The sequence below is a fragment of the Platalea leucorodia genome (genome assembly GCF_965183815.1).
Source record: "Platalea leucorodia genome assembly, chromosome: 7".
Taxonomy (NCBI): Eukaryota; Metazoa; Chordata; class Aves; order Pelecaniformes; family Threskiornithidae; genus Platalea; species Platalea leucorodia.
The window spans coordinates 16,393,223-16,419,573 of record NC_138829.1 but is presented as its reverse complement, the minus strand read 5'-3'; the positions used below and the strand labels follow the sequence as shown (position 1 = coordinate 16,419,573).

At 37.6% G+C, this 26,351-nt stretch overlaps 1 protein-coding gene across 11 annotated transcripts in view; it reads left to right on the top strand.

Annotated features, from left to right (window-relative positions):
• Positions 1 to 571: 571 nt before the first annotated feature.
• PAPOLA (poly(A) polymerase alpha) overlaps positions 572 to 26,351 on the top strand; it is a 45,106-nt gene continuing 19,326 nt past the window's right edge. For 6 of the 11 annotated variants that reach the window (XM_082318068.1, XM_082318071.1, XM_082318069.1 and 3 more), the window contains exons 1-12: positions 726 to 850; positions 11,623 to 11,793; positions 12,431 to 12,497; positions 13,928 to 14,009; positions 14,633 to 14,742; positions 16,721 to 16,774; positions 19,891 to 20,002; positions 21,328 to 21,417; positions 21,513 to 21,651; positions 23,143 to 23,215; positions 24,723 to 24,843; positions 25,781 to 25,865. In XM_082318068.1, the coding sequence (XP_082174194.1) occupies positions 843 to 850; positions 11,623 to 11,793; positions 12,431 to 12,497; positions 13,928 to 14,009; positions 14,633 to 14,742; positions 16,721 to 16,774; positions 19,891 to 20,002; positions 21,328 to 21,417; positions 21,513 to 21,651; positions 23,143 to 23,215; positions 24,723 to 24,843; positions 25,781 to 25,865 (1,112 nt within the window). In that variant the 5' untranslated portion in view covers positions 726 to 842. The other 5 variants (XM_082318067.1, XM_082318072.1, XM_082318066.1 and 2 more) reach the window with 5 other exon arrangements.

Here is a 26,351-nt window from a genome sequence, read left to right as displayed (position 1 = left end):
ACCCAAGCGGGCTGGGCTCGGGCCCCGTGGGCCGATCGCAGACCCCGCCGTGCCTTCCCGGGGGCTGCCGGCGGGGGCCGGGCCGCCCTCCACCCCGCCAGCGGCGGGCGGCGCCAGCCGCGGCCGCCCCGCTCCCCGGCGACCCCCCGCACGTAGCCCGCCAGCCGCCGGAGCGGGCCGATTTCAAGACCCTTGGGGCGGCTCGCCGGGGAACGCGAGGGCGGTCTCGCCGCCTTCGTTTCCATGGCGATTAAAGCCCGCGCTTCCCCTCGCTCGGAGCCGCCCGGTGCCCGGGCACTCCGCCACTTGCGCCCATCCCGCCCCGGCCGCCTCCGGCCTCGCCCGGCACGGACCCGTACCGCCTCGCCTCACCCGCCGCGCGCACGCGCCGCCTCGCAGCCGTTAGCGCTTTGTTTTCAAACTCCGGCTCCCCGCCCCGGAACTACAGCCCCCAGGATGCCCTTCGGCCCCGCCGCCGCCTGAGCATGCGCGGGCGAGCTAGCGTGCGCGGCGTGCGGGGGTGGCCGCGCCGCTGCGTCAGGCCCCCCCCCGGTCTAGAACGTTGCTGTGGTAGCGTCTGGGCGCCATGTTAGAAGGCCGGAGGGGAAGAGGAAAGTGAAGCGGCGGCGGCCGGGCCTAGCGAACGGCTTTCTCCTCCCTCTGAGGCCTGACCCCGGCCCGTACCATGGTCGCGATTCCCGCTTCCTGGCGGGACGAGTGACCGGTCCGGAGGCGGCAGTGGTGGGGGAGGACGAAGAAGAAGAAGAGGAGGAGGGAGAAGGGGACGACGCGGTGGTGGTGGCGGCGGCGGCGGAGGAGGAGGAGGAGGGGCCGGAGAGACGATGCCGTTGTAAGTTGGAAAGCTCGCGGAGTGTCTCCGAGGCCTGCGTTTTGCCGGCCCTTACTCAGCGCTCTCCGCGTAGCGCCCCGTGCTCCCGGCCCGCTCGGGCCCTTCCTGCTGGCTCTCGCCCTTCCCCCTCTCTCCCGTCCCCCCTCCGGTCCTGGGCTCTTCCGGTGCCGCAGTGTGAGGGGCCGCGGGGCCGCCGCTCTCCGCCCAGCCCGCGAGCGGCCGCTTGCTTGCTTTCTTGTCGTCCCCCCCCCCCCATCGCTGTGAGTCCCGAAGGAGATGCTGATGTGGCTTTTACGTTGTTGTTGTCGTCGTCGTCGTCTTCTCCTTCGCGATCTCATAGCGGCAAGCGTGAGGGGCCGGGCGGCCGCGCGGCGGATGTCTGCGGTGGCCCCCTTCGACCCGCCGTTGGGTCAGGCCGCATGAAGTGGCCAAGTGCCGCGTGTTCGTCCTGTTCTCGCCCCGGCCGCCAAGGATGAAGCTCTTTTTCTCTCAGGAGCCCCGGCAAAGTCTCTCCCCCAGTGGCCGCGCGAACGGCTTCCCCTCGTTCCGCGGGCAGGAGGGACAGGGGCGCCGGTTCGAAGAGGCGACCCGAGCTGAGCCCGCTGTCCTTGCAGGATTCACCCGGTCCTCGGTGGCTCCGGAACGCCGAGCCGCCGCGGGGAGCTCGCCGCCGGCCCGCGCAGGCAGCGCCCCCTGGCCGGCAGCCGCCGGTCCCTCGGTCCCGACCCCCCCCATTCGGCCGGCGGCAGGCCGGGGGGCTTTCCCACTGAAAAAGTCGGCCTTGTGCTTTGGACCTGCCGTGCTGTAACCCTGCTGGTAGTCAGGAATAACGAAATGGGGCATCATTTCATGCCGGTTTCTTTGCCGATTTCCTTCACCCCACCTCCTGCCCTTTTGTTTTTTTTTTTTTTCGTTTTGTTTCTTCCTCGCTGATGTTTTGACGGCTCCGGGTTGAGACAACAAAAATTCCTGCTCCTCAGTTCCGTAGTCCATAACGTTAGTATTTTATTATTCTGTATAAGTCTGGGAACCAGCGATGAGTAGGTGGTCAAGTGGCTTTTAAGAAGAAGGCATGTTTATATGCTAGGTTCAGCTTTTTTCGTTGGTTTTTTTTTGTTGTATTTTTTTTTTTTTTTGGCCATTGAAGGAGAAATACAAAGAATTTGGGATTATTCAGTATTGTTTCACTATTATTATTTGGGATTATTCACTATAGTTTCACTATTGTTATTTGGGATTATTCGCTATTGTTTTGAATGTGTAAACTTTGTGTGAAGAATAACCATACTTGCCTGTTGTGCTTGTTCTACTCAGTCTGAAATACTGCTAAATTAGTCGTGGGGTAGATAACACCAGACAAATCTAACTGAAAGAGTTTATGGCAGGAAGACACAGTGGGTGAATGCAGAAAGGAGAATGGTTATGCCAAGTAGTTTCTAATGTTGGTATAATGAGGCTGCAATGTCTTTATAGATAAGTTTTGCACATGTTCATTATGGCAGTGAAAAATTACCAGAAACCAGCTTTGAAGTTGGTGAGGCTTTTTGGCCTCAGGAAAATGGGAGGGTGTTTATTCTGCCTGCTTTCATTCTTAGTTTATTTTGTTGTGACTACATAAATTCCAAATGCTTAGTAACAACATTTTAAAATTTGGGCTACTTCTATGAGTTGTAATAATAGCGATCTTTAACTTTGACAAGTTTGGAATGACTTGATAATTTTCCTTAATGTAGGTGTTTATGATACTTTAACTAGAAACTCTTGAATAACATTACATAGTTATACTTGCGCTAATATATTGCTATTTTCAGTATAAACATTACTTGGCAACCTCACTAATACAGGAGGTTTATTTCAGTTAGGAGAAGCAAAGCTTTCTCAGATTCTGCATTTGTTCTGTCCTTTGTGTGTTTGGAATGATTGACTCTGTATTATTCAGTCAAAACTTCAAAGTGAACATTCCACTACTAGTAAGTTGCAATGCTAGTAATGTTAATTTTTGAGCTTATGAAGTGATACCTCTGACTTAAGTTTAGAGGAGAAAAAAAAGGTAATCTTAGGAAGTTCTTTTTCTGTATAATTCTTTCCAGTTGATGCTTTCATGGTTTTGGATGATAATCATTTTGAGTGAGAGTAGAATAACCCTATGTCACCACAAGATGACAAACATTTTTTCTTTTTTTTTTCCTGAACTTTCAAGGCATCCTTTAAACTTCATTTTTTAGGGTGGTGTTTACAATTGACAGGCCTAGTCAGAGCTGATCTCCCATACAACCAGAGGTTGTCGTCACTCTTTACTGGAAAAGCATTAGCTCAGAGTTCTCAAGAGGTGTACAGCATTGTTGATAACTGCACCATGTGTATATTTCTCCTAGCAGTATGGTACAAAATTGTAAAAACAAGCAAATTATTTATGTACAAGGCACATCAGTAGTAAGAGAGCAAATTCGGGTTCTGATGCTGATAGCTGGCATTCGCAGAAACCTTTTAATGTTTAAAAAAAGTACTAAATTTATCCTAGGAACTTATGTAACTTTTTGTTAAGATTCTCATTAATCTTATGTGTAAAGAGATAGCAGCAGCATAAGGGAAAACTGTTTAACTTTCAATTGTTCAAAAAAGCTGATAAGAAACAAAGGTGAATATTTCCCCTATTATAAAGATACATTTTAGTGAACTGCCAGGTACAGAATGCTCCTGTGCATTATCTGAAACTTAAGATGGTAGGGAGAAATGAAGCTCACTGAGCTGTTCATATGTTTCAGTTGGTGCTAGAATTTGTGCAGAGAGGCTACTGACTCAGTGAAGCAGCAGCTATGTTTATGTGAATTGATGATGTAGTATTTTTATGTAACCTGGGCCTTTCTGACCCTCCAAATAGAGAAATAGCACTGTGAATCTGTTTCTTGTTAGGCTACTGATATTGTTGCACTTACAGCTTCTTTGTTGAATTTCCATATCTGCTGAAATCATTGCAAACAACTTTTTTTTTTTTTCTTAACCAAAAGTGGAAAAGTGCATTGAGTCATATATCTGAACACTTGAAAGTGCTGTAAGTGCTATAATTTTTAACTATTGTTGGTATTGGTAACTTCCATATTAGAGTTTTGTAATGTCATTGATTTTTTTTGTTTTCAGTCTTTATTGTAGACAGTCAAGCTTATTCTCACTTCTGAAGTAAGACTTTTTATATGTTTTCTTTCACTGAACTTTGCTTTAGACATATGCAAGTCATTGTTTTCTTGACTTTTAATTAGCAACTGTCAACTTGTATGCCAGAAGAAGTACAACACTATATATAAAATGCCTTGTACTGATTGGGAGTGGATAAATAGTATATTTCTGAACAGAGAGGGCTCAGGTTTTTATAGACTGTTATGGAAGGAATTAAATTATTTCTAACTTTGTAAAGCACAGGACCTACTTTAGAAGAACAGTTGCCTTAATTTAAAGTGATAGCTTTATTAATCAAGAAGAAATTAATATAAAAATCTATACTGAGGATTAATTTGTTAATGCGGTACAGCGGAACTGGATGGCTATTTTGCAATAGCTTTCAGTCTTCTAATGTCTCCAGAAAAGACTGACTTTATACCTGTTAACATGGAGGTAACTGCACAGAACTTGGAAACCCAGTTATTTTGGGCTGAACAGATTTCCCTGCTGAGGCAAATTTATCTCTTTACAGTGAAACCCTTCATGGGATTCCTAGATCTTGGTTTGATACTTCCTGATATCTTTTGATTCAACCTTAGTGAATTTCTTAAATTGCTACCTCTAGAGTCTCTTGTCTCCAGAATAGCAATAAACCTCATTTTTGGTTCAAGTGCCACCTTCAGAGTTCAGTAGAAATTTGTTTAAACTTGAGAAACTTCTTCTGAAACTGTTAGTAAAAATGTTGTGGATGGGTGTGTGTTTGGACACGCTGCCTTCACTATTCCTGTGTACAAATGGAAGAGCCAGAGGGAACTGAGGATTGAGTCAAAGGTTAGCAGAATGTGTATGAATGTTCTTTCTTTTGCCACAGGTGAGTCTTTTCTTCCATAGGTCCGTTGCCTGTCATTGCTCCAATACCCATGTTCAAATCTGTTTTGGGTATTTTGAACATCGCATACTGACAGTTGAAAACTTAATTCGTGGTCTGAATGATCCAGCAATTTTCTGCTAGATATTAAAACTTTTGTTCAGGAAGGACAGCTGGATTGTCTTAACCGTTTAAAACGTGTTCCCTGGTAACTGATTTGCACAGCCTTTTTTAAGATTTCCTGCCTAGATTTCTGAAATTTTGTGTGGAGTGATTGTGTTAGCATTAAGCCAGAAATTTTAATCTGAAATTCCCAAAGTCAGACCTTGTTGGAGGACACTTTAAAACAAGCAAACAACCTCCCTCAAAACACTTCCTCTGAAACCTGACGCAGTGGAGCTTGAGCTTTGTGAATTTAGCTCCAACTGTTTGACCGGATGGTGTGATGACCAGTATTGCTTCAGGAAACTGACTTGGGTGTCTTACATCAGTAAATAAGAAAGACTGAATTTTACTGAGGTAATCAGTAGAGGGAGGCAAATAGAGAAGAGAGGGTAGTCATTGAGATTCCTTAAGTTGTGTATTTTGTCTTGGTATCTGGAAGCAAGACTGAATGAACCAAAGGTCCTGACTGAAGTTAAAAGTTTTAAGTTAACATTCTGTGGGTTGTTGGCACTATTTTAAGACATTTAACAGCCCACGGCTTCTCTTGCTTCACCAGTGCTGGCCTTACTGCGCGTGTCTGTCTGGACAAACTTAATCTTCAGCTGAGACTTAGTGATGTGTGACAGGGGTTATATGACTTCTAGCAAAAACCAAGGCTTGATGGCCAAAAGCTGGAAGGGATGTTTGCATGCACTTGGCACGCATTTCGATGAATTAGGTCTTGGGTGGTTAAGATCTGTTTCAGAGTGGATCAGAGATGAGTTTTAAACTTAGGCAGGATTCAAACTGTTACAATTTGTTAAATATTATGGCATCTGTTTTTAATATTTGTTGTTTGTGTTGTCTTTATGTCTGTGAAGCATCCCAAATTTCAGGAGTATAATGTTTAGATAATGTGATACTGATTGCAACTGTATTTCGTTTGTAATAATAAGAATAAAATCTTAACTTGAATAACACGATAAAGATATTACCAGTAGAACTGGGGCAGAATATCAGGAGTGAAGAGGAGAAAGTGCGTAGGATGGCAGGGGTTTTCAAGTGGCGTTGGAAGGAGGGTTAAATACAAAGCATGCTTGAAAAAGAAGTTTGTGACAGGATTCTTCTTTTTTTCTGAGGATGGAGAAAGGTTCCAGTGTTGTAAAAGAAAACAATAGTACAGTACTTCAAATTTGAATCTAACTCTTAGTGATGTATGGGGCAGTGTTGTATAGATACACCTGTATTTGCTCCAAGTCTATTTTCAGTTTAAGTCGATGTGTGTTCATGGTGTAACCTGGTCTTTAAAAAATGCATTGGAAAGTTTTTTCCCTTATCTCACAATCTTCCTCTCTCTACCTTAGAACAATGTGTAGTCACTTCCATTTGAAGGAGTTTAAAGGTGTACAGCTCTGGAAACTGTAAAGCCTCTTACAAGCTTACTTGTTCTTCTACTTCTGCACTCTGTTGTAAAATGGTTTTAGGAGTGGCCATGTTACCAGGGTTTGTTCTTTTTAATTCAGTATTGATAACAGTACAAGAAGATACTGCCTTCTAAAACTTTGGGTTCTGAAGAAAAAGTAGTTTAGCTGTACTTGCTGTCAGCTTAGTACAGACTAGAACTTTGTGTGTGTTTTTATATTGGGAAAAAGTACATGTGCATTTCTCTGAGAGATGAGATTAATTCATATTTGAATATGAAATATTGGATCATAACACTTTAGAATTAAACCACTGTAGCTGTTGCCCAATTTGCAGGTGGTTTAAACTGTCAGCATATGCTCTTCAAAAATTTAGGTCAAACCAGAGCAACAACAATAGCATATTAAATTTAACTCTGCATTATTTTCTGCAACTTTCTTTTATATTTGTGCTATTGACAGGTAGCTCATTCATAGCAGAGTGAGAGCAAGATCTTCATATGTATATGTGGTTGACTAGAAACACATAAACAAAGAAGTCACAAACTGTATCTTGATTTTCTTTGCGGTGTTAAAAAGAAGAAGAAAAAAAAAAAAGAAAAAAAAAAAAACAAACAAACCCTAAACATGTTTTCAGTTGAGACCTTGACAAGGTCTGCCAAATCTGCCTCTGCTGTTGTCAAGATTAGGTAGCTGGGATGGGACTTTCTGTTGCTGTTTAATACTCTTTGATTTTTGTTAATGCTTAACTTCACTGACTAGCAGATTTGACATACCACCTGCACCACCCCGCCAAGGCCTTAACTTCCCTAATCCTCTCGGGTAGAAGGTTAGCATTGACACTTGCCTGTTCTTTCTCTTTGAATAGATTTGGTTGTTTAAACTAAGGGATTCCAAAAGTGATATAACATGGCACAGGTAAAAACTAGAATGTCCATATGTCTTTTCAAGAGGCAAGATATTGCAGTAGAGTGTGATCTTCATGGTTTTAGTAAAAAGTAAAAGATAAGTCTAAGAGAATTGATCATTAGCATTTTCTGGCTAAAATGTAATGTGTATATACAATATTATAGTTGGAAAAATGAGTACTTAAAGTTTATTTCTCAGTGATAATTTACTTTTCATTTAAAAAGCATCTAGCAAATGCTTTATTTGAAGTTTCTTGGTTTTGTGATAGGGGACAGGGAGAGGATATACCTTTACTTATTCGTTTTATAGTAACTTTCATGACTTGCTGTCATTTAAATGCATGAACATGGGCTACTTAGCACTAGTTATTTTATTGCATCCTTAAATGAGCTTAAACTTTCTTGCCAAATACCACTTTTTCTGTCATTTTACAAAAGCACTTCTCTGATATCTTTTGGTGTGCTACAGAAACCTTAGAATAGTCTTAACTTCAGCAGATGTAAACAGTTGAGCTTCGATTTAAATGTTTTTGGCTGGAAATAACCTATACTAGCTCCAATACTAATATGTTAAAATGTAAGCTTCATTGTATCTTCTGGAGTTGTAAAATCTCCTAGAAGGCAGCTGTGTTGAGAATTGTTACATACCATCCCAGTGAAAGTGTTCTATTAACTCCTCAACCTTCAATCAAACACAGGCAAAACATTTGTGTAGGAAGGCCCTGTGCTGTTGACAACGTGCTTATTTCATTCTTAGAAAATACATGAATATAAAAGCAGTAACTGTAAAAACTAACTTTGTGTAACAATTCCCAAAGATGTGTATCAGGTGATTGACTTAATAGGTTTTTTAAAGCTGTTGTTTTAGTAAACAGTTTCAAAGCTTGTTTCGTGCCCCATGACCGTGCTCTGATGGTCTGGTAGGGGTTGGAGATAATACTGGTTTAGGTCATGTCAACGTGGTGTTTTGTGGAGACAGACCTGCATTGCACTGCCAGGGTTATTAGATCAGGGAAGTGATCTGATGTTTGTTTGCTTTTTATGTATTGTAATTTTGGGAGCAAGATGAAAGTTATTAGTTCTCAAATTGGTGAAGCCTGGCCCTTAAAGCAGGTGGAAAACGGAGGGCTCAGTCAGCATTACTGACTTGAAGAGACTGAGTCACTGGATCTGGGTCTGAGTGACATTGTGTCTTTTTTTGAAATCTAGTAACAGCCTCTGCCAGGCTGTGTTTTGTGAGCCCTTTCAATGAAGGCTAATATCTCTTGAATTGGATACAGTTTCTAGTTATGGATGGGTGAAAATCACAGTCAGACCATGAGGAAATTGTTACACAAAACTAAAGTATTGATTGCTTTAGATTACTGCTTTAAATACCTGTAAAAATAAACACAAAATCTTAAATTGAAAAGCAAATTTATTTTTTCAAATTAACAATTGGGAAAAGGGGAGAAATTGCAGTTCAAATTTAACTACCCGCTTTGTGATATAAGTAAAAATATTCATAATATCCAAAGGATGTTTATGTATTGAGACCTTTTGTTTTCTGACTGTTTTTTTTAGTAGCAGCTAAGTGGCTGAAGCTACTATTTGTGTTGACATTCCTAAAATTGGGGTGGGGGTGGGGGAGTGGGGAAAGAGAAAAATTGTTGTAGTGGCTTCCTTAGTCCTTAATTTGAATTAGTGTCTTATATAAAACAGTAACTCAAATTATATAATTCATCTGGACATATTTTTAAAAAAATGTTTACCATAATAATGTTATTAAAAATATAAACATAAAAATGTTTTTAAAAATGTTTACCCATAAAGTCCTAAGGTCTATGTGATTTGTTCAGCTGCTACCAAATCCTTCATTAGGTGATTAAAACCTCTTAGCTGAAGGTAGCAATGCCAAATAATGTTCCCAGACATGATTACTTGGGGTTGATTTTTTTTTAAATGTACAGTTTTTTAGTGTGTTTTTCCTGCTTTGCTTTTTTTTCCATTTGCTAACAAGCAAAGGGACAAAGGTACTAGAACTTGCTTTGTGAGAAACTTGCATTGTGACTGAATTCTTGATTTCAAACAAATTATAGTACTTGGAATAGTTTTAAAATGGGTTTAACTTGTGAAAAATTGTATTAGGTTTTGCTGGTTCCTGTCAATTTTAAGTTAAGATCTTCTTTTTTAATAGCTAGTCCTCATGGAAATGAGGAATGAAATCCTGAGGAGATGATAACAACATTATGGAAGTAAAAGTGAAATTGTACTGTAGTTTTTCCACCCATAATATGTAGTTAGCCTGAAAAATCGTTTCTCGTTTTGTATGATATAGTATATAACATGTATAAACATGAAGGACTGATAATAGAGTAATATGCTGTTATATGTTATATTTTCCAAGAATGGGACTTTCACATAAGCTATCAGCTTGAATTTTTGATGTGGAGGATTATCTTTTCTTTAGACTTTATCTCTATGAAAGTTGAAGGAGACCAAACTGATGATAAAGCTTTTGCCTTGTAGAATGAATAATTGAATTCAGGAAAAAAATATATTAATGCATAATCTGAATTCAAAATATTAGTTATACGTTTGGTATTAAACAAAAAGGTACTTTATACCTTTGAAAGGGAACAATCTTATGTAGTAAGAATATAACTTAAATAATGCAGATACAACACTTCTACACAAGCATTGCCTTTACTTTCAGGTAATGCTTTAATTACGGGCAAGGCTTTTTGAGTAGCTGTTGATATAGTAGCCATGTTTTCTGAAATGTGTATTTTGATGAGCGATCATAATGATTTTGTTGGGCTCTGAAAGGTTGATGTATTTAAGTAACAAGTCGGTTTCAGAAAAGAAGCTTTTCAGTATGCTTAAAAATAATGATTTGTCATTTTAAAAAATCAAAGGTGGGGGAATAACATTTGTAATTTAGAGGAAAGTTATCTATATATCAATATAAAACTAGTATTTAATTCTGCAAGTAACCTTTAGAGCTTTTTAAATACAGATTTAAGTAGTGTATTTTTTTTAAACCTGTGAAGCATATAATAAGCAAGACTAAGTGTTCTTAAACTTAAAATTTGGCTATCTTAAATGTTAAAGTGTATAATTTCTTCTACAATACTGAATATGTTTAAGAATTATTTTTAAATGGCTACCTGTTGTTGATAGTATCAATTCAAAAAGTTTTTTCAACTATATAGCATGCAGTAATCACTGAATCCAAACACTTGTATGTTACACAGGACCAAGTTCAGTTTTGAAACACTTAGAACTACTAGCCTTAAAGCTCAAACTGTTCTGAAAATAAGGCTTTGTTAAAATGTGAATGTCATAAACAAATATATGCCCATTATGGAAAAATGCATGGCTGTTTTTCATCCAGGATGCTCACCTAGGAAAGCTGTTATTAGTTTTCATAGTATGATGATCTAGGAAAGCTGTTAGTAGTTTTTACAGTATGATGATAACTTTACTTCTGTGTTTCTGCTGAAGTTCTTTTGCGTGCTCTCCTCCCCTCTCTTACAACGTTGAAATATGGGGGATTGACTTGAGATCATGCTTGTGCTTGAGATTTGGCTCCATGTCTATTTGCATAGCTTGAAAAGTGCAAGGCAAGGATGAGGGCTTGTAATTGGACTGTTTACTAGTGAACTAGGTCCTTGCAGATTTAACCCGTTGTGGTGGGTTAGGTTTACTTTAGGCTTACTTTCCTATTTAAAGAAATATTTATATGAAGTAAAATGTCATATTAAGGAAACATGAGGGACGTGGAGAGAGTACTGCTTACATGCTTGGTACTTGTGCTAGGCAAAGTCTAGCACAAACCTGATATTCTGCCCCACCCCCTTAATGAAGCAAGGCTATATGTAATATTGCTAGCACGGATTGAGCTGACATTGTTCATCTAACCATCCTCTCGTGCTAGCCAGAAGAGAAGTCAGCTTAAAGCTAACTGTATGATGCTGTTGGGCTCAAAATATACTATAGCCTCTTTACTTATGTGAATGTTTTGAGTGTGTGAAGTCAGCTGATGTAAAAGATCATGCGTCATAGCAACTCGTAGCCCTGCAATCAATATTCAGAGTTGGAGAAAGGTAATTCTACTGTTGTCCTTAATAACACAGATTTAACACAGATTCATCTGGGATGTAAATGCTAACAGTAGGCTTAACTTTTTATTTTCCTTACTATGTGTCTATTGTCTGCTACTCTGATGATAATTTTAAAAAAATTTTTTTTGTTTTATTTCTGTCAGTAACTTTATTTAATTGCCTTTATTAGTCCCGTTACAACCCAGGGATCACAAACACAGCAACTACAGAAGCATTATGGCATTACCTCACCTATCAGTTTAGCTGCCCCCAAGGAGTTTGACTGCATGCTTACCCAGAAATTAATCGAAACCCTAAAACCTTATGGTGTGTTTGAAGAGGAAGAAGAACTGCAACGCAGGTGAGTAAACACTCATTCTAGCAGTAGTTTTCTCCTATCTTGAGGTTCATGTAGTTGACTACTGAACCCCAAGCATGTTTATGTTCTTTCAAACGCTTTCTTAAAAGCCTAGTGGAATATTAACCTTGATTTCCCAGCCCCCCCCCCCCCCCCCCCCAAAGATATTAAAATGGCCTTTAAATTTTGGAGATTGGCTTGCATTTTTTTTCCCTTCACATAACTCTCTTGTTGTAGTGCCCCCTATGCTTTTTTTTCCTTATTAAGCTTTCTAGAGTTTTTGCTCTCAGTACTGCTTCTCACTGTTCTTTTAGGTGCCTTTGTTTTATGAATTAAGGTTTTATTTTGAAAGTGAATAGAACTCATATACCTAAAATGTGTGTAGGCCTTGCGTGCTTGCATTTTTTCTGAGCTTAAATCACTTGAACATCTTTGAAAGGGGAAAAAAAAGTGGGAATGTTCTAAGAGTGACTTTAGTTCAGTGTGTGTGTATATATATATATATGTATTTAACAAGATCTGTAATTAGATCTGCAATGTTACTGTAGCTCACTTACTGTATAATGATGATCAGGGTCTTAAAAAATATGACTAGTTTGGTCTAAGTTCATGACCTGTGATTCTACTGTTTTATCAATAGGATTCTAATTTTGGGAAAATTAAATAACCTCGTAAAGGAATGGATACGGGAAATCAGTGAAAGCAAGGTATGGATGTATTTTACATGGAACTGCTCATACTAAGACTGCTGTAGAAAGATAATTCCGAAATATGTTTCCAGTCTAAACAGGATGAATGTTAGATTTGGGGATCAAATTAGAAAAACAAATACCACCTTTGTGTAGCTTCTTTTGTTCCCAGGTAGCATCACCGCTTCTAAGTAGAACCTTGTCAAAGAAAGAAACTGCTACATACTGAAAAAAATAGCGGTAGTTGTAATAGTAATTTTCAATTATTCCCTCTTCTCCCTAGGCAGAAAGATAGCCTGACTTTTTGTCAAAATACGTATGTGTAGTACTATGTTAATTGTATGCTTAGATTGTTTGGCTTTGTGAACCAATGCTAGATCTTAAAATGGGCTTCTTGCAGCTTTATGATCTGTGGTCTTTTTCTTTAATGTCAGTGCTGTAATGTTACTTTTGTAGATTCTAATAATGATAGTGGTGTTTTTGCCAGGTTATAGTGTGTCGTCCCCGTCCCCCCCCCCCCCCCCCCCCTTTTTTGAATGATTATTGGCTTGCAAAAATGTAAAGATGGAAGTGACTTTTTTAGGGGTAAAAAACCTAATGTTTTAAGCTATTTTGCTTTGAGTCTATTTAGGATTGTGTTTCTTCTGTACACTTCTCTTATGAAGTGGGCATTTATACATGAACAAGATTAGCAGGGGAGGGACACACGATCCTGCTACATATGTGTTGATCCTTGAAAACAAAACAGAGTATTTTAACTGACATAAGATAGGAAACTACTTAAGTTAATCCAATATATATTGCAAAATAATTAATGTTTGATTTGTTTATATCTTTTGCTGCATGACCATTAATGTAGGGCTTCAGACTGTAACATTGCATCGTGTTATGAAAGGGTAACTGTCTTTGCCCACAGTACTGTGGATTCAAGAGTTTTTTGAAGATACAAATCTAGGAACTTTAGTATATGTAACTGAACAATTTTAACATTAAAAAAAATACCTCTGCCAAAACCTAACTTTTATTTAAGGAATGTAGTATGTGTGTCTCAAAGTAATTTAATAAACCCTGATACTGTAAATATTTTTTTCTCTTGCTCTAAATTGGAATCCATCATCAATTTCTAAGTCAGTCTAAAATGCCTGAGTATTAAGCAAAATGTGTTTAATGTGTCTAATATTTTAAAGATGTTGCACCTGAAATGTAGAACTGCTGGAACAATTACCAAGTTTGAAGCAGTAATGTGTAATGTAGTGGAAGTGTTACAAATAGTTCCCAAGTGGAAGCATACTTCTGTCTTTTCTGTATATAGTAAGATTATTATTTCAGTATTAACTACACCTTAAACAACATAAATTTGTGGAATATTTTTTCCTTTTGTTTTAAAATAAATTGCATGTGTTATAACTTGTTAAGGTAAAATAACCAATTTTATTTGCTCCATTTAGAATCTTCCACAGTCTGTAATAGAAAATGTTGGAGGAAAAATTTTTACATTTGGATCCTATAGATTAGGGGTTCATACAAAAGGTAACATTTATTTTTATTATAAAAACTTCTATGTTTGAGCTAATGATGTATCTGTAAATGTCACACTTAAGTAACAAAAACTTGCTGTCTTTTGAGGTGGTGGTGGATTTTTTCTCTCTCTCTCTCTCTCTTTTTTTTTTTTTTTTTTTTTGTCAGCCATCTCCAATCTTCATTCTAAATAAAATAAATCCTTCCCTACATTATATTCTTGTCATGGGTTGGGAAACAGACAAAAAAAATTTAAATTATTTAAAAATAGAGAAAGTTGTATGCTTGGCTTCTCATGCTTTGTTCTTTGAAAATTACTACAAATGTGCCACAATTGAAAGAAGAATGTTATGTATTCAGTATGCTTAATGGCCATGAATGTGTTTTGGTTGGGTGCGTTTTCTTGTTTTGTTTTGTTGTTTTGTGCGTGGCTTTTTTTTGGTTTGTGTGGTTGTTTGGGTTTGTTTGTTTGTTGTAATTTTTGTTTGGTTTGACTTAGTATTTCCAAAGAAAAGCCATTACATGGGAAGAGAAACTAGATTTTCCTGTTTGGTTTCAAAAAACTTTCTGGCTATTACTGGCATTTCATGTGTGTGAACTGTGAGTAACTTACTTGTGCTAATAAACGATTTCAGGTGCTGATATTGATGCCCTGTGTGTTGCCCCAAGACATGTTGAAAGAAGTGATTTTTTCACATCATTTTATGAAAAACTGAAACAACAAGAAGAAGTAAAAGACCTGAGGGTATGTGAACTGCCTGATACAGCTAGCTGAAGTGATGATGCTGAAAAGTTAATAGTGAAAGATGGTGCATTAGATAAGTAAATATAACTTTACTATTAAGGCAATTGATTTTTAGTTAGCCTGCAGCAAAGCCCATCGCCATAGTTGAAGTAAATAGAGGTTCTTCCAAATTTTCTCTGTTCCCACTTACTGGAGGCGCTCATTTAAAAATCTGGATTGCAAAATGATCTCATAGTGTGTGTTTTAGTATTGCAAAATTTCTGCTTGCTCTGTAGCAACAGGCAGATGCAAGTGTGTTTGGTCCTGACCCTTTTCAAGCTAACTTGCATGTTTTTAATGAAGGTTTGGAAGTACATTGTTATGCTGCTGTTTTTATAATTTCATGCTTAATAAACAATTACAGTGGGTGATATTAACTAAACCTTCTATGTTGGCTGTCAACTGTGCACTTGAAAATGGAGGTTCCATTTTTAGTGAGTCTCATTATTAGATGCTTGTGCAAGATTTTTAGCATGTAAAGATGATTTCCTTTGTAGGAATGGAAGACACATTGGTATACAGTATTTTGTTTCTATTCTATCTAAATCACAAGCCTCCCTAGGTCAACTGGTAGGAGCTTTAATCTTTTCAGTGTTGGCTCAGAGTATGTTTTCTCTGCTGCAATTCTTTCTTCTTAGATGAAGGTAGTTGCTGGCAAGTATTAAACTTTGTTTGGTTTAGTCCTGCTCCTGTAAAATAAATGGGACTGTCTCTGCAGCATTCTTTCACTCTGTGCATCCTGTAGTTGGTAACTACCAGGGTAGTGCAAACATCTGGTGATACTACTATATGCACTGGAACAACTGTTTTGAATGCTTTATTATCTGAACACTTTTAGTAATCTTTAAATCCGCGTGCTATAATAGGATTCTGATTTTCAGATTTCTAATTAACTTTTCTATAAACTTTGTCTAACTCAACCTAATGTAGTTGATTTACCAGCAGGGTAGATCAATGTATGCTGTTCAGCGTAGCTCTGCAGTGATGCAAATAACCTTTAGGTCAGGCTGTCATAACACTTAAATCATTCCAGCTAGATCTAAGAAATTTTGTATGTCTCCCATCTTTAGGGAACCTAGACTTTCTTAATGGTTGCTCTAGTGAGTGAGTCTGAGAGATTTGTGAACTTTATATTTTGCTTAGGATTCATCCTGCCAACCAGTAACATTAAGGTAGCCTTAACTAAGGTTGAGTGCATAGAATAGTGTTGTCTTCTCCTTTTGTTAAGAACTGGAGCACTCTTATAACTGTTTAACCTCTGGCAGTACATAACATTTCTTATTCGGAAGTATGCAGTGTTCTTTGCTTTTACGAAAGCAGTGATCTGCAGATCTGCGTTTAGTTCAGGAAGGTGGTATTCCTAGCTGATTGCAGAGTAGACATCAAGTTCCATAGTTTCATCGCGGATACTGTTTGTCAAAGTACCTTATTAATGATCACATTTAGAAAAGATGCTCAAGCTCTGGAGACTGGTGACTTGCAACAGGTTTAGGTGAAGTCAGACCGCATAGTTGCACAGTTGTCGTCATTTCTCATAAAATACTGACTGCAGAAACAACAGAAATAAGAGGCCTCTTAGAGTAAGAATCCCCATAGCTTGGCCTCAGAATACTTAGAGATGCTGTGAGGAGTGAAAGATGCTTGATCATGTCTTACATGTAGTGAGAAAGAGAGTTGGACCTTGAGATAAAATCATCAGAGCTGGTTGGTATGAGTCAGAGTTATAATTAACACCTAGACAGCTGTGGCACATAGTAGATCAGTGCTTACTTCATAAATCCTCAGTGGTGGACAAAGACGTTGCTGACAAAAATCAATCTGAAAACAGAAAAGCATCTGTATGTATAGCATTTCATCATGATTGTTTAGACCTGCTAGCTATTGCTTGTAAATGTTCTTCTCTATACTGAAAATAAAATATAACTTTTTTTCCCCCCAGGCTGTTGAAGAAGCTTTTGTCCCAGTTATTAAACTTTGTTTTGATGGAATAGAGGTAAAGATCTTCTTTTATGTTGTTTTGGTAGAACATGGTTAAAACAAAGTTTTCAAGATCTCCATAACTCATGTAGCATTCATTAATATGGATGCTATTAAAGTGACTCTCCTAAATTCATACCCTAGTCCTTGACAACAGTCCTCAGTTGTGTAATTTAAAGTGGGGCTTTAAGACTGAAACAAGTCTTTCTTGATGTACTTAAAGCTGTGTGTAGAATATCTCCCCGTTCTTTCTTAGGCACTGCTACCCAAGTGTACTGATTAGTTTACTGACCTGTAGCGTACCAGTATTGGCATTATTAAGACTTAACATTTAATAGGAATCATATTCATAAATAATGTGGCTTCAATAACTTTTTAGCTGCTAATGATTAACTGTCCAAACCTTAAATTCAGATTTGCTTCAATACCTTATACTATAGGAAGCTGTGTGATCATTGATCAGTTCTCAAAAATGTACTGTTCAAGGCACACTGGGTATCCCCTTTGTCCTGATCTCCTTGGATGTCTGTAAACACATGACCAAAACGATAGTTTTGGTCTGCCAGTTTCTATCCAGTTTGTCTTGGAGTGACGAACATGCTTAACTTGATTTTTACTGTTTTGGGAGAAGTTGCTGAGAAAACAGGAACACTGCTTGCAAAAGATACTCTGTTAATCTTTGTTGGACTGTTTTATAGTCAACCTGTCATCTTTTCTTGGTGACAAGACAAAAACATACAAACTGTTCATACACACAGTTCATCAGACTTGTACCTGGATTATGCCAACCAGTAACTGATGGGTATAAGAAGGGTACTTCACAGTGGGGAAAGAATTCACATGCTAATCTTCTGACACATGACATGATTTAAGAGCTGTGGTATTGTACACAAGGCTGGACAGTTCCTTCTCTCCCAGTCAGAGTTAAATATCTGCCTTGCAATTATAATGGTCATTAGTTAGGGTACTGGCGATTTTTGAGTCTCAGGAAGATGAACCACCCCCCTTGCCCTCATGCATCCAGCCAGCTTTACGTATTTGTATTTTCACTGACATTTGTGTCAGTTGACACTTAGGCAGAGAGATGTATTTTCTCCAAATGAGAGAGAGAAATGTAATACCATGCAGTAAGGCAGCCTTTGCATGTGTCAACCATTTTATTACTGTCCATGTACAGTTGGGTATTAGGAACATTTTTCCAGAGAATCTGTTTTCTGTTTACATAGCTTAGGTATTCATTCTAAATATTGAAACTTGCCATAGCCATCCTCTGGTTAGTCTGTTATTTGTATGGTTTTTTCAATCATTTACATTCAAGCCAGTGTTGTCTCTCCTTTTTTTTTTTTTTTTAAATGAAATTAAAAATACAAGCCTAAATAGGGAAATAAAAGGGTTGTCTGCTATAAGAGTAGTAGTGTCTTGCTCCAGTATAGTAATCTGTGATGGGCTCTGATGGCTTAGGTTTCTGACTGAGACTTTACCCATGCTGCTGACAGTGCATGAGAGTTCTCTAGTCTTGAACACTAACTTATCATAAGCACTCTTTTTATATATACAGGTGTTCTTAGGCCACAGTTTGATGGCTGCATTTGTACCCAGTATGTCAGTATCAAAAGACTTTATTTTAATTTTCCTTTTCCTAATCCAGGCAAAAGGTGTCAAAAGTTATTCTCTCTGTAAAGAAAACCTTAGAACTGAGGAAAAGGGCTTCAGTTTTGTGGTGATCCTGTCAGTTAAACTTCAGAAATTTCTGCCAATACCGGTTTTTACATGTGCATTTTATGTTCTTCCTTAAAATAAACAAGAACCTTCTGGATTTTTTTGTTATTCCTGTAGAAAATGGATTCCCTACCCCCCAAAAAAATACATAGGACAGGCTATTCATTTCTTAATTTGAACTTTGAATCTTTAGAGGACCTTCTAGAGACCAGAATAGAACTTTAAGCTGAAGTTAATTTTGAACTTCTTTTACATTTAAAAGTAGTACTTTTGACTTAAGTAGAAACTTCTACTTGTAGTATAGGATGTTAAGACCAGCTATTGAAGACTTTAAAATCAAAAGTGCACTGAATACTTTAGAAATTGCTTTTCTTTGGAGAAGTGCTTCATAGTTTAAAACGGATGGATGCAAAGTTTTAAGCACCTATGAAAAGTTCTTCATCTTAAGGTATCTTCAGCTTCGTTTTATCTGAAATAGTTTTAATGTAACTAAAATGGTTTTGTTCTTGGTGCAATAGCACTAGGTATTTCATCATCTTGTAGGCAAAGTGGTATCAGTTTATGATGATTAAAAGCCTCATCCGGTGAAGGGGGCTTGTTGCCTAGCAGACCAGGTGCTGATATGTACTTTATATTCTCATTATACTGACTGACTGACACCTAATCTGAGACTGGAAGGGCAAACTGACTTCTCTCCTCTGTGTCTGTCCTTGCTGTGTATGGGACAATGTAAAACTCTAGTTCAGTGCTGAATAGTATCTTAGATGTTCTTGACCTAGAAAAGCTGTGATGACAAATTATTGCAGAAGTAATAGCAAAGAAATTTGACATAATTTCAAAATTTATACCAATTTACACACTTGCTCAGTAGCTTGCTAGATTTGCAGAACTTCGTTTTCTGTAATCAGATATCTAGACTTTTCATAGGTACTGGCCCTATACAGAGGCAACTAGTTGCGTGTATGCTTTACAGTGCTAGATGGGAAAGGTCTCCTACTTTTTCTGTAATTCAGTGATTAGTTTTGAGAATATTTAGGTTAAAACTAGGTTATTTTTTCACAACTTGCTCTGACATAGTAGAATTTTCTTATTCTGGACCTAGAAGTGATGCTTGTCCCCAAATGATTTTTATTTATATTAACAGTCAACATAATTTTTATGTGTGTGCTGGTTCTGTATTGATTTTAATGTGTATTTTATTCTCTTGGAAAAGGAGCCATAAGATACACGAAGCATCTGAAAGTGTTTCTTTTAATGTCTGTGTAGGGTGTTAGTATGTATTGTTTAAAGAGGTTCTTTGTACTAGGAGGACTACTATTCTTATTATTAGTAAACTCAATGGAAATGAGTTACAGAATTAATTCTACAGAAGAAAAAACAGTTTTCTAATGTCTTATTTCTCTCTTTTTTAAGATTGATATTTTGTTTGCAAGATTAGCACTGCAAACTATTCCTGAGGACTTAGACCTACGAGATGATAGCCTACTTAAAAATTTAGACATTAGATGCATACGAAGTCTTAATGGTATGTATATACAGTTTTGCATATAAACTTCTTGTCTAATCTTTTAATAAGTATCCTAGATTATTTGATACAGTAGTTTAGTTGTGGACTTGACTGAAAATACAGCAACTCCATATCTGGAAATGAAGTCTTAGACAGTTTTATATATCTTTTTGGAGAGAAGGGTTGTTTCTTGTTGGCCAGATCTCTATAAATTTTTTTCTTTTATTTGGGTAGTAAATGGTGCTGTCTAGAAATTAGTGGGACTTGCAAGACTTTTGTGTGGAGCACTATTTCTATAAAGATGTGCACATGTTTTTTAATTTGTATGTGTTTTAATATGCATAAACATACACAAAATTGCTTCAGTGATAAATTGGGGATCTCAAAATGCCATCAGTTTGAGGTCAGGTCTTTAGTAGCTTATCAGCTTGTGTAACCCTTAACTTTTCTATAATACTTAAATAGCCTAAAAAATTATTTGTCTATGAGATGGTGGGGGCTTCAGCCTGTATGCAACTTGGCAGGGAAGAGGAGCATGTGAGATACCACTGATTTCTGTTATGAGCTGAAAAGTTGATAATTTGAGATCACCACAGTAACTTGCACTGTTTTGTGAAATTCACATTTGTGCAGTCACTAAAATTCATACTTGCCTCTTACTTGCATTGAAAGGAACTCCTGGTCTTAGATAATGCTATTTTCTTGCAACCAGCTCTCTGCAACTATTTAGTAACAATGAACAACTACTTATTCTTGATTAAAAAAAAAAAAACAACAAAAAACCTAAGCAGTTAATTACAATCTGAAATGTTACTCTTAAGCCTGAAAATATCCCATCAAAGTAATGATACAACTCGTGTGTTTAAAAACTATTCTTTTTAGCCTGTTCTCATAAATTCAAACAAAGCTTTGACCTATGACTTCCATGTTTTCTGTAGGTCCATGAAGTCTCATAGTTTTTTAAATTTGTCTGCACGTTCTGTGATATACTACATGTAATCCCATAACAGCAGAACTTAAAGCTTGTTTCTTAAAGAGCTTGTACAGTTCATTAATAACAGAAAATCAAGTAGCAGTCCAAAACTGTAACTATGCGTGCATGAATTGTCATCCTGAGTGCTGCTGTAAAACAGTAAAAAAGAAAAAACACAAACAACCAACCAAACAAACAAAAAAAACCAAAACAGATGAAAATCTGTGAGGCTTTCTAATTCAAAACAATAGTGATCAAAATACGAAGTGAGTTTCCAGCATGCTGGATCTAAAAAGTTTGAAGGTGAGGGAGGGTAAGCAAGCAAAAAACTTTGGAAGCAGCAAGCGTAATGGATTCTTTCTTTTGGCAGGTTGCCGGGTAACCGATGAAATTCTGCATCTAGTACCAAACATTGACAACTTCAGGTTAACACTGAGAGCTATCAAACTGTGGGCAAAACGTAAGCAGTTTTATTCTAAAACTTGTGAAGTTTTCATTAACTCTTATGGTTACTGATAACTCTCTCCTTTTGTCTCTTTCCTTCTCAATCCACAGGCCACAACATCTATTCCAATATACTAGGTTTCCTTGGCGGTGTTTCCTGGGCTATGCTAGTAGCAAGAACTTGCCAGCTTTATCCAAATGCAATAGCATCAACTCTTGTACATAAATTTTTCTTGGTATTTTCTAAATGGTATGTTGTTTTTTTTTTTTTTTAATTTAGATTACTCTAAAATAAAATTGTTTGTAGACACTAAATTTTAGTCCTGTTTTTATGGTATCATTTTCAGCTGTTACCAGATTCAGATGGTAGTTATAAGCATTGTTCTTGCGCCCAGAAAGTTGTTAGCTTGAGTTTTTCAATAAGTCATCCAACATGCCTTGTTCTTAAAGTATCCAAAACAAAGCCACCCAGTTTTTAATTAAAATTTTCTTAAGTATTTGTTGTAACTCAACATTACTCTTCAGATAAAATATTTATATAGTGCAAAATAAGAGCAGACACCCCAAAATTTAATGTCTTTTAACGTTCGGATACTGGGATAGTGGGAAAAGGAGGTGTGTCAGTATCTGGTTTAGGCACAGAGCTTAAATGCAGTTTAGGAGAACCAGTGGCAAAAGTGTGGTTTTTAATCTCGTCAGTGTGGAGACGCAGGTGTTTTGGAATGGTTCCATACTCCTGAGCTAGTTACCTCAGAAAGATGGTTTGAATAACTCTGGTGGGAACAATGGGAATGTTCCAAGTAAATTTAAAATGAATGGGACAAAAGTGTACTTTGCAGACTACAAATGAATACTGTTTTTCTTGAAAGAGCATGTCTGGATACCTGTATTCTTCATGAGACATCGACAGATTTTAAGAATCATTGTACGAAGTTTTTGCGTTACTTCATGTATAGTGTCTTTCCTTCTTAATGTGAAGATAATTTCCACAGTTTCACTGTCTTGAATACATAGGCTTTATAGCCTCTTTGAGGTACCTAGTGTTTAGTAGTATCTTGCCACACTAAGCTAATACAGGGAAGTTAGTTGCAAGCTCTGTTTAATGTGTTCCTTACGCTGCTGTCCATTTTATATGTGCATAGCATAGGAGCATTAATGTACAAATACCAAGAGATTAACTGATTTCTGCTCTTTATAGGAAGATAACTTTGCTCATGGGAGCAGAGACGACTTGAAGAACAGAAGTGTTACTACTTTTCTTTCTTTTTTTTTTCATTCAGCATAGTTTTTTTTGTCTTGATTGGATTTTTTTAATACATATGCTTTGTAATGATACTATAATGCTGTAATCACGCTGGCTGTTTCTTTTGTAGTTTGTCCATGAAACAGCTAGCTTGAAGATGGACCCAATGTTAATCTTCGTAGAGGAATTTCTCTTTGATAGGTATATTTAAAGAAGAATTTAGAGGAGTTTACTGTAGTTACCTAAACCAGTGGTTATAAAGCTCCAAGAGTACAGAAAATTCATTGTTCTGATGCCCTAGAGAAGCTAATTACAGCTGTATTGTAGTTCAGCAATACAGCTTATTTAAAAAAACCCAGTTAGACTAGCTTAGTCTTGAGGAAATGATGCATTACCTTGAAAGCAGAGTTAAGAAGGATCGCATTCAATACTACTGTTTGTTGAACATACATGGTTGTATCCAATAGTCTTATTCAGTGCTACAATCTTTTTGAACAGGGAATGGCCAAATCCAGTGCTATTGAAACAGCCAGAAGAATGCAATCTTAATTTGCCTGTATGGGACCCAAGGGTTAGTGTATTATTTTTTCCCCTATAAGTCACACTGTACAATAAATTCAGTTGCTTAAAGAATCCTAGGTGAACTTCATTTTGGGTTTATTAAACTTAATATTTTGGTATTATGTCATCTTTATAAGTAACCTCTAGTTCTCCTGAGTGTGGAACAAAGTTAGCTTAATTTTCTAAACTGACTGCTTGAAGCACACTTGCTGAACAATGTACTTTTTACTCCCAACTTTTGCAATAAGTGATCGTAATAAATATTCTGCTTAATTACATATACACCTTAAAGCAATGCATTTTGAAAAACTGCTTACCTTAAAATGGTTTGCTTCTGACTTAAAACCTGTTACTTTTGCAAATATATAGAATTCACTTCAGTGCAACAGTCACAGCTTGATAGGTTCGGTTCCATATAGCTGTAGTAATGTGTCTTTTCATCTTGGAACAAAGAAGATCGTAACTTGAAGTCTTTAAGTTGTTTTATATGTTATTTATAATATTTGATCTCCATCTTTGTAGCACTTACATTAAGGACATTGGACATTAATATCCTTCAGGCAGTCAATAAAACAGCTTGCAGCAGATGCACAGCTCACATTCTGAGGTTTTAGTAGGGCATAGCGTGAATGCGTTCAGTGCTGTTTTGTCAATTCTAGAATAGTAGATGTTCAGCTAATCTTTTTTTTTTTGGTGAACAGCGTAAGTACCAGAGGTTGAGTTGTATGCCCTTTCATACTTCAAATCTGTTTTTCTGGTTGACAACAGTCCGTGTCTAAATTGTGTTGAGACAGTTGAAAAAGTGTTCTTGAGTCTTACTGTTATTCCTGGGGTAGGGGGTCTGAGGTCAGTGTGCGATGGGAACTGTCTGTGTTGTAGTAGCTAAACAAAGTGAGGTAAATTAATGACAGGGGTTTAGCTTTAATTTACTATCTACAAGATTGCTACCCTAATGCTATTTTAAACGTATTTTGCGTGTGTGTGTGTTGTCCCTTCTTCTTTGTTTCCCTGTGTGCTGTTTAATAAAAGATATGTTAATGCAAGTGATGCTTCTGTCAGGCTGCCTAGAGCCTCTTGTCTTAAGCTGGCTCTTTATTTTCAGTAGTGTTACAGAAATAAAGTATAAAATATTTTTCGCAAGGCCTGAAGACAGTCATTCTTCTGAAGGTGCTCATGTGGTGATAAGGTGTCCTTGTTTTGATGTGATCACAAGCTGATGTGTATTAAAGAGAGAAATTGTTCTGTTCAGTTGGTATTTCTGGACTTAGAAATGCCGGCAACTTGATCTTGATGTGCTAACAGGTTACAGCCCTCCCACATCACCGTGATTCAGAATGATGTCCTTTGAAAACATTATCCTTGCTCTCTAAACTTTCTCTGAACTGTTGGTAAATTTACTTGGTCTGCAAACTAAGGTCTCTTAGAACTTAAGAGTTGGTTGTAGTACAGGGAGAAATCCAAATTTGTTAACTCATGTGTATGCTTGAAGAAAACTGATTGGCTGTTGTTATATATAGGTAAACCCCAGTGATAGGTACCATCTTATGCCTATAATTACACCAGCATACCCACAGCAGAACTCTACCTACAATGTGTCCGTTTCCACACGGATGGTCATGGTTGAGGAATTTAAACAAGGTAAGTATTATCTTATGCTCTCTATATAAATGTTTTCAAACAGATTTAAAGTAGTTCCATTGTGGGTATGCTTTGTGAGGGGGGGGAGGTGGGAGGATGTTAAATAGCTTCTTGACATGAGACTCTCTTCTGAAGGAGGTAGAACTTGGCCTTTTATGCTTATGTGGCTTAAAGTTCCAAATTCAGCAGAGACTTCTGCAGATCTGTCCTTCACTCTTAGAAACTGAGGGTAATTACTTAGTGCGTTGTGCTCTGAAAATGAGAATTAAAGGTACAATATCTTTTTTTGTTTATTTTAGTGGCTTTAGATTGTGTCATGCCACGTGGGAGATTAGTGTAGTAATCCCACTTGATGGCTGTTTCTAGGCCTAATATAAGACAATATACTTGCTCAGAGATGAGTCCTCTAAATTTATCCTAGCAATCTACTTGGATAATTATAGTAGATAAGAGAAGACATTATCAAAGCAAGGAGCAGACTTGATGCAGAGAGCAACTACCAGTAGCGCTCTCAGGCAGAGCAGTAGCTTATTGTCTCACTGTTTCTTTGCCTTGTACAATGCCTTGCACAAGAGATGATTTAAGTACTGTAAGGAAAAAGATCTCTATCTTCTTTGGACTGAGTAGTTACTGTGGCATACATAAAAGATTAAATTGAGCTGTGTTACACTGCAAAGCAAAAATATGTGAAATCATCAGTCTGATCAATTAATATACATTTCTAAACATATTTTATTGAGGTTCTTTTTATAGTATGATTTGTATAAGTAATGACCACTTAAGGTATGACTGGAATATAAAGCTTGTTGATAAATTCCTTTGAATTTGAAGGGGGGAAATAATTCGTAGTAAACTTTGCTAAGTTAATAAGCTGTTTTTACTCTGGGCACTGAACTGTATTTAAAAAAAAAAGTTTAAATGTTTTTTTACAATTTAGGTCTTGCTATCACAGATGAAATTTTGCTGAGTAAGGCAGAGTGGTCCAAACTTTTTGAAGCTCCAAACTTCTTTCAAAAGTACAAGTATGTATTTTATGGCATGGCAGAATATTTTAAGTTTTATCAGTTAAAATATCTAATGATGGTCTGTAGCCCAGGATCTTAAATACACATACATTAAACTTCCAAAAAGTGTTTTGTTAGGATTTGTCCATACAGAGGGGGAGTGAATGCGCTATTGTCCTTTCTCTTAGAAAATGAATAATTTCCTCAGATACTTTTTTTTGTCTTTAGCATGTATTTCAGAAACCTGTTAGTCCCTGATCAGATACTTAGAATGTCACCAGTTAACTATACAATTGGTATGCTACCAATAAAATTGAAGACATCAGCTGGTTTGACTAACAGAAATGTTCTTTAGTGGTGTCAGTAAGCAGTCTAAAAATGGGTCTTGCCTCCCAGGAAACAAGATATTAAAAGAACTAATTCTGAAGGTCAATATTTAAGATGAATACATACTTGAAACTGTGTGTTTTCTTCTGTCAACATAGTCAACAGTTCACTCTGATA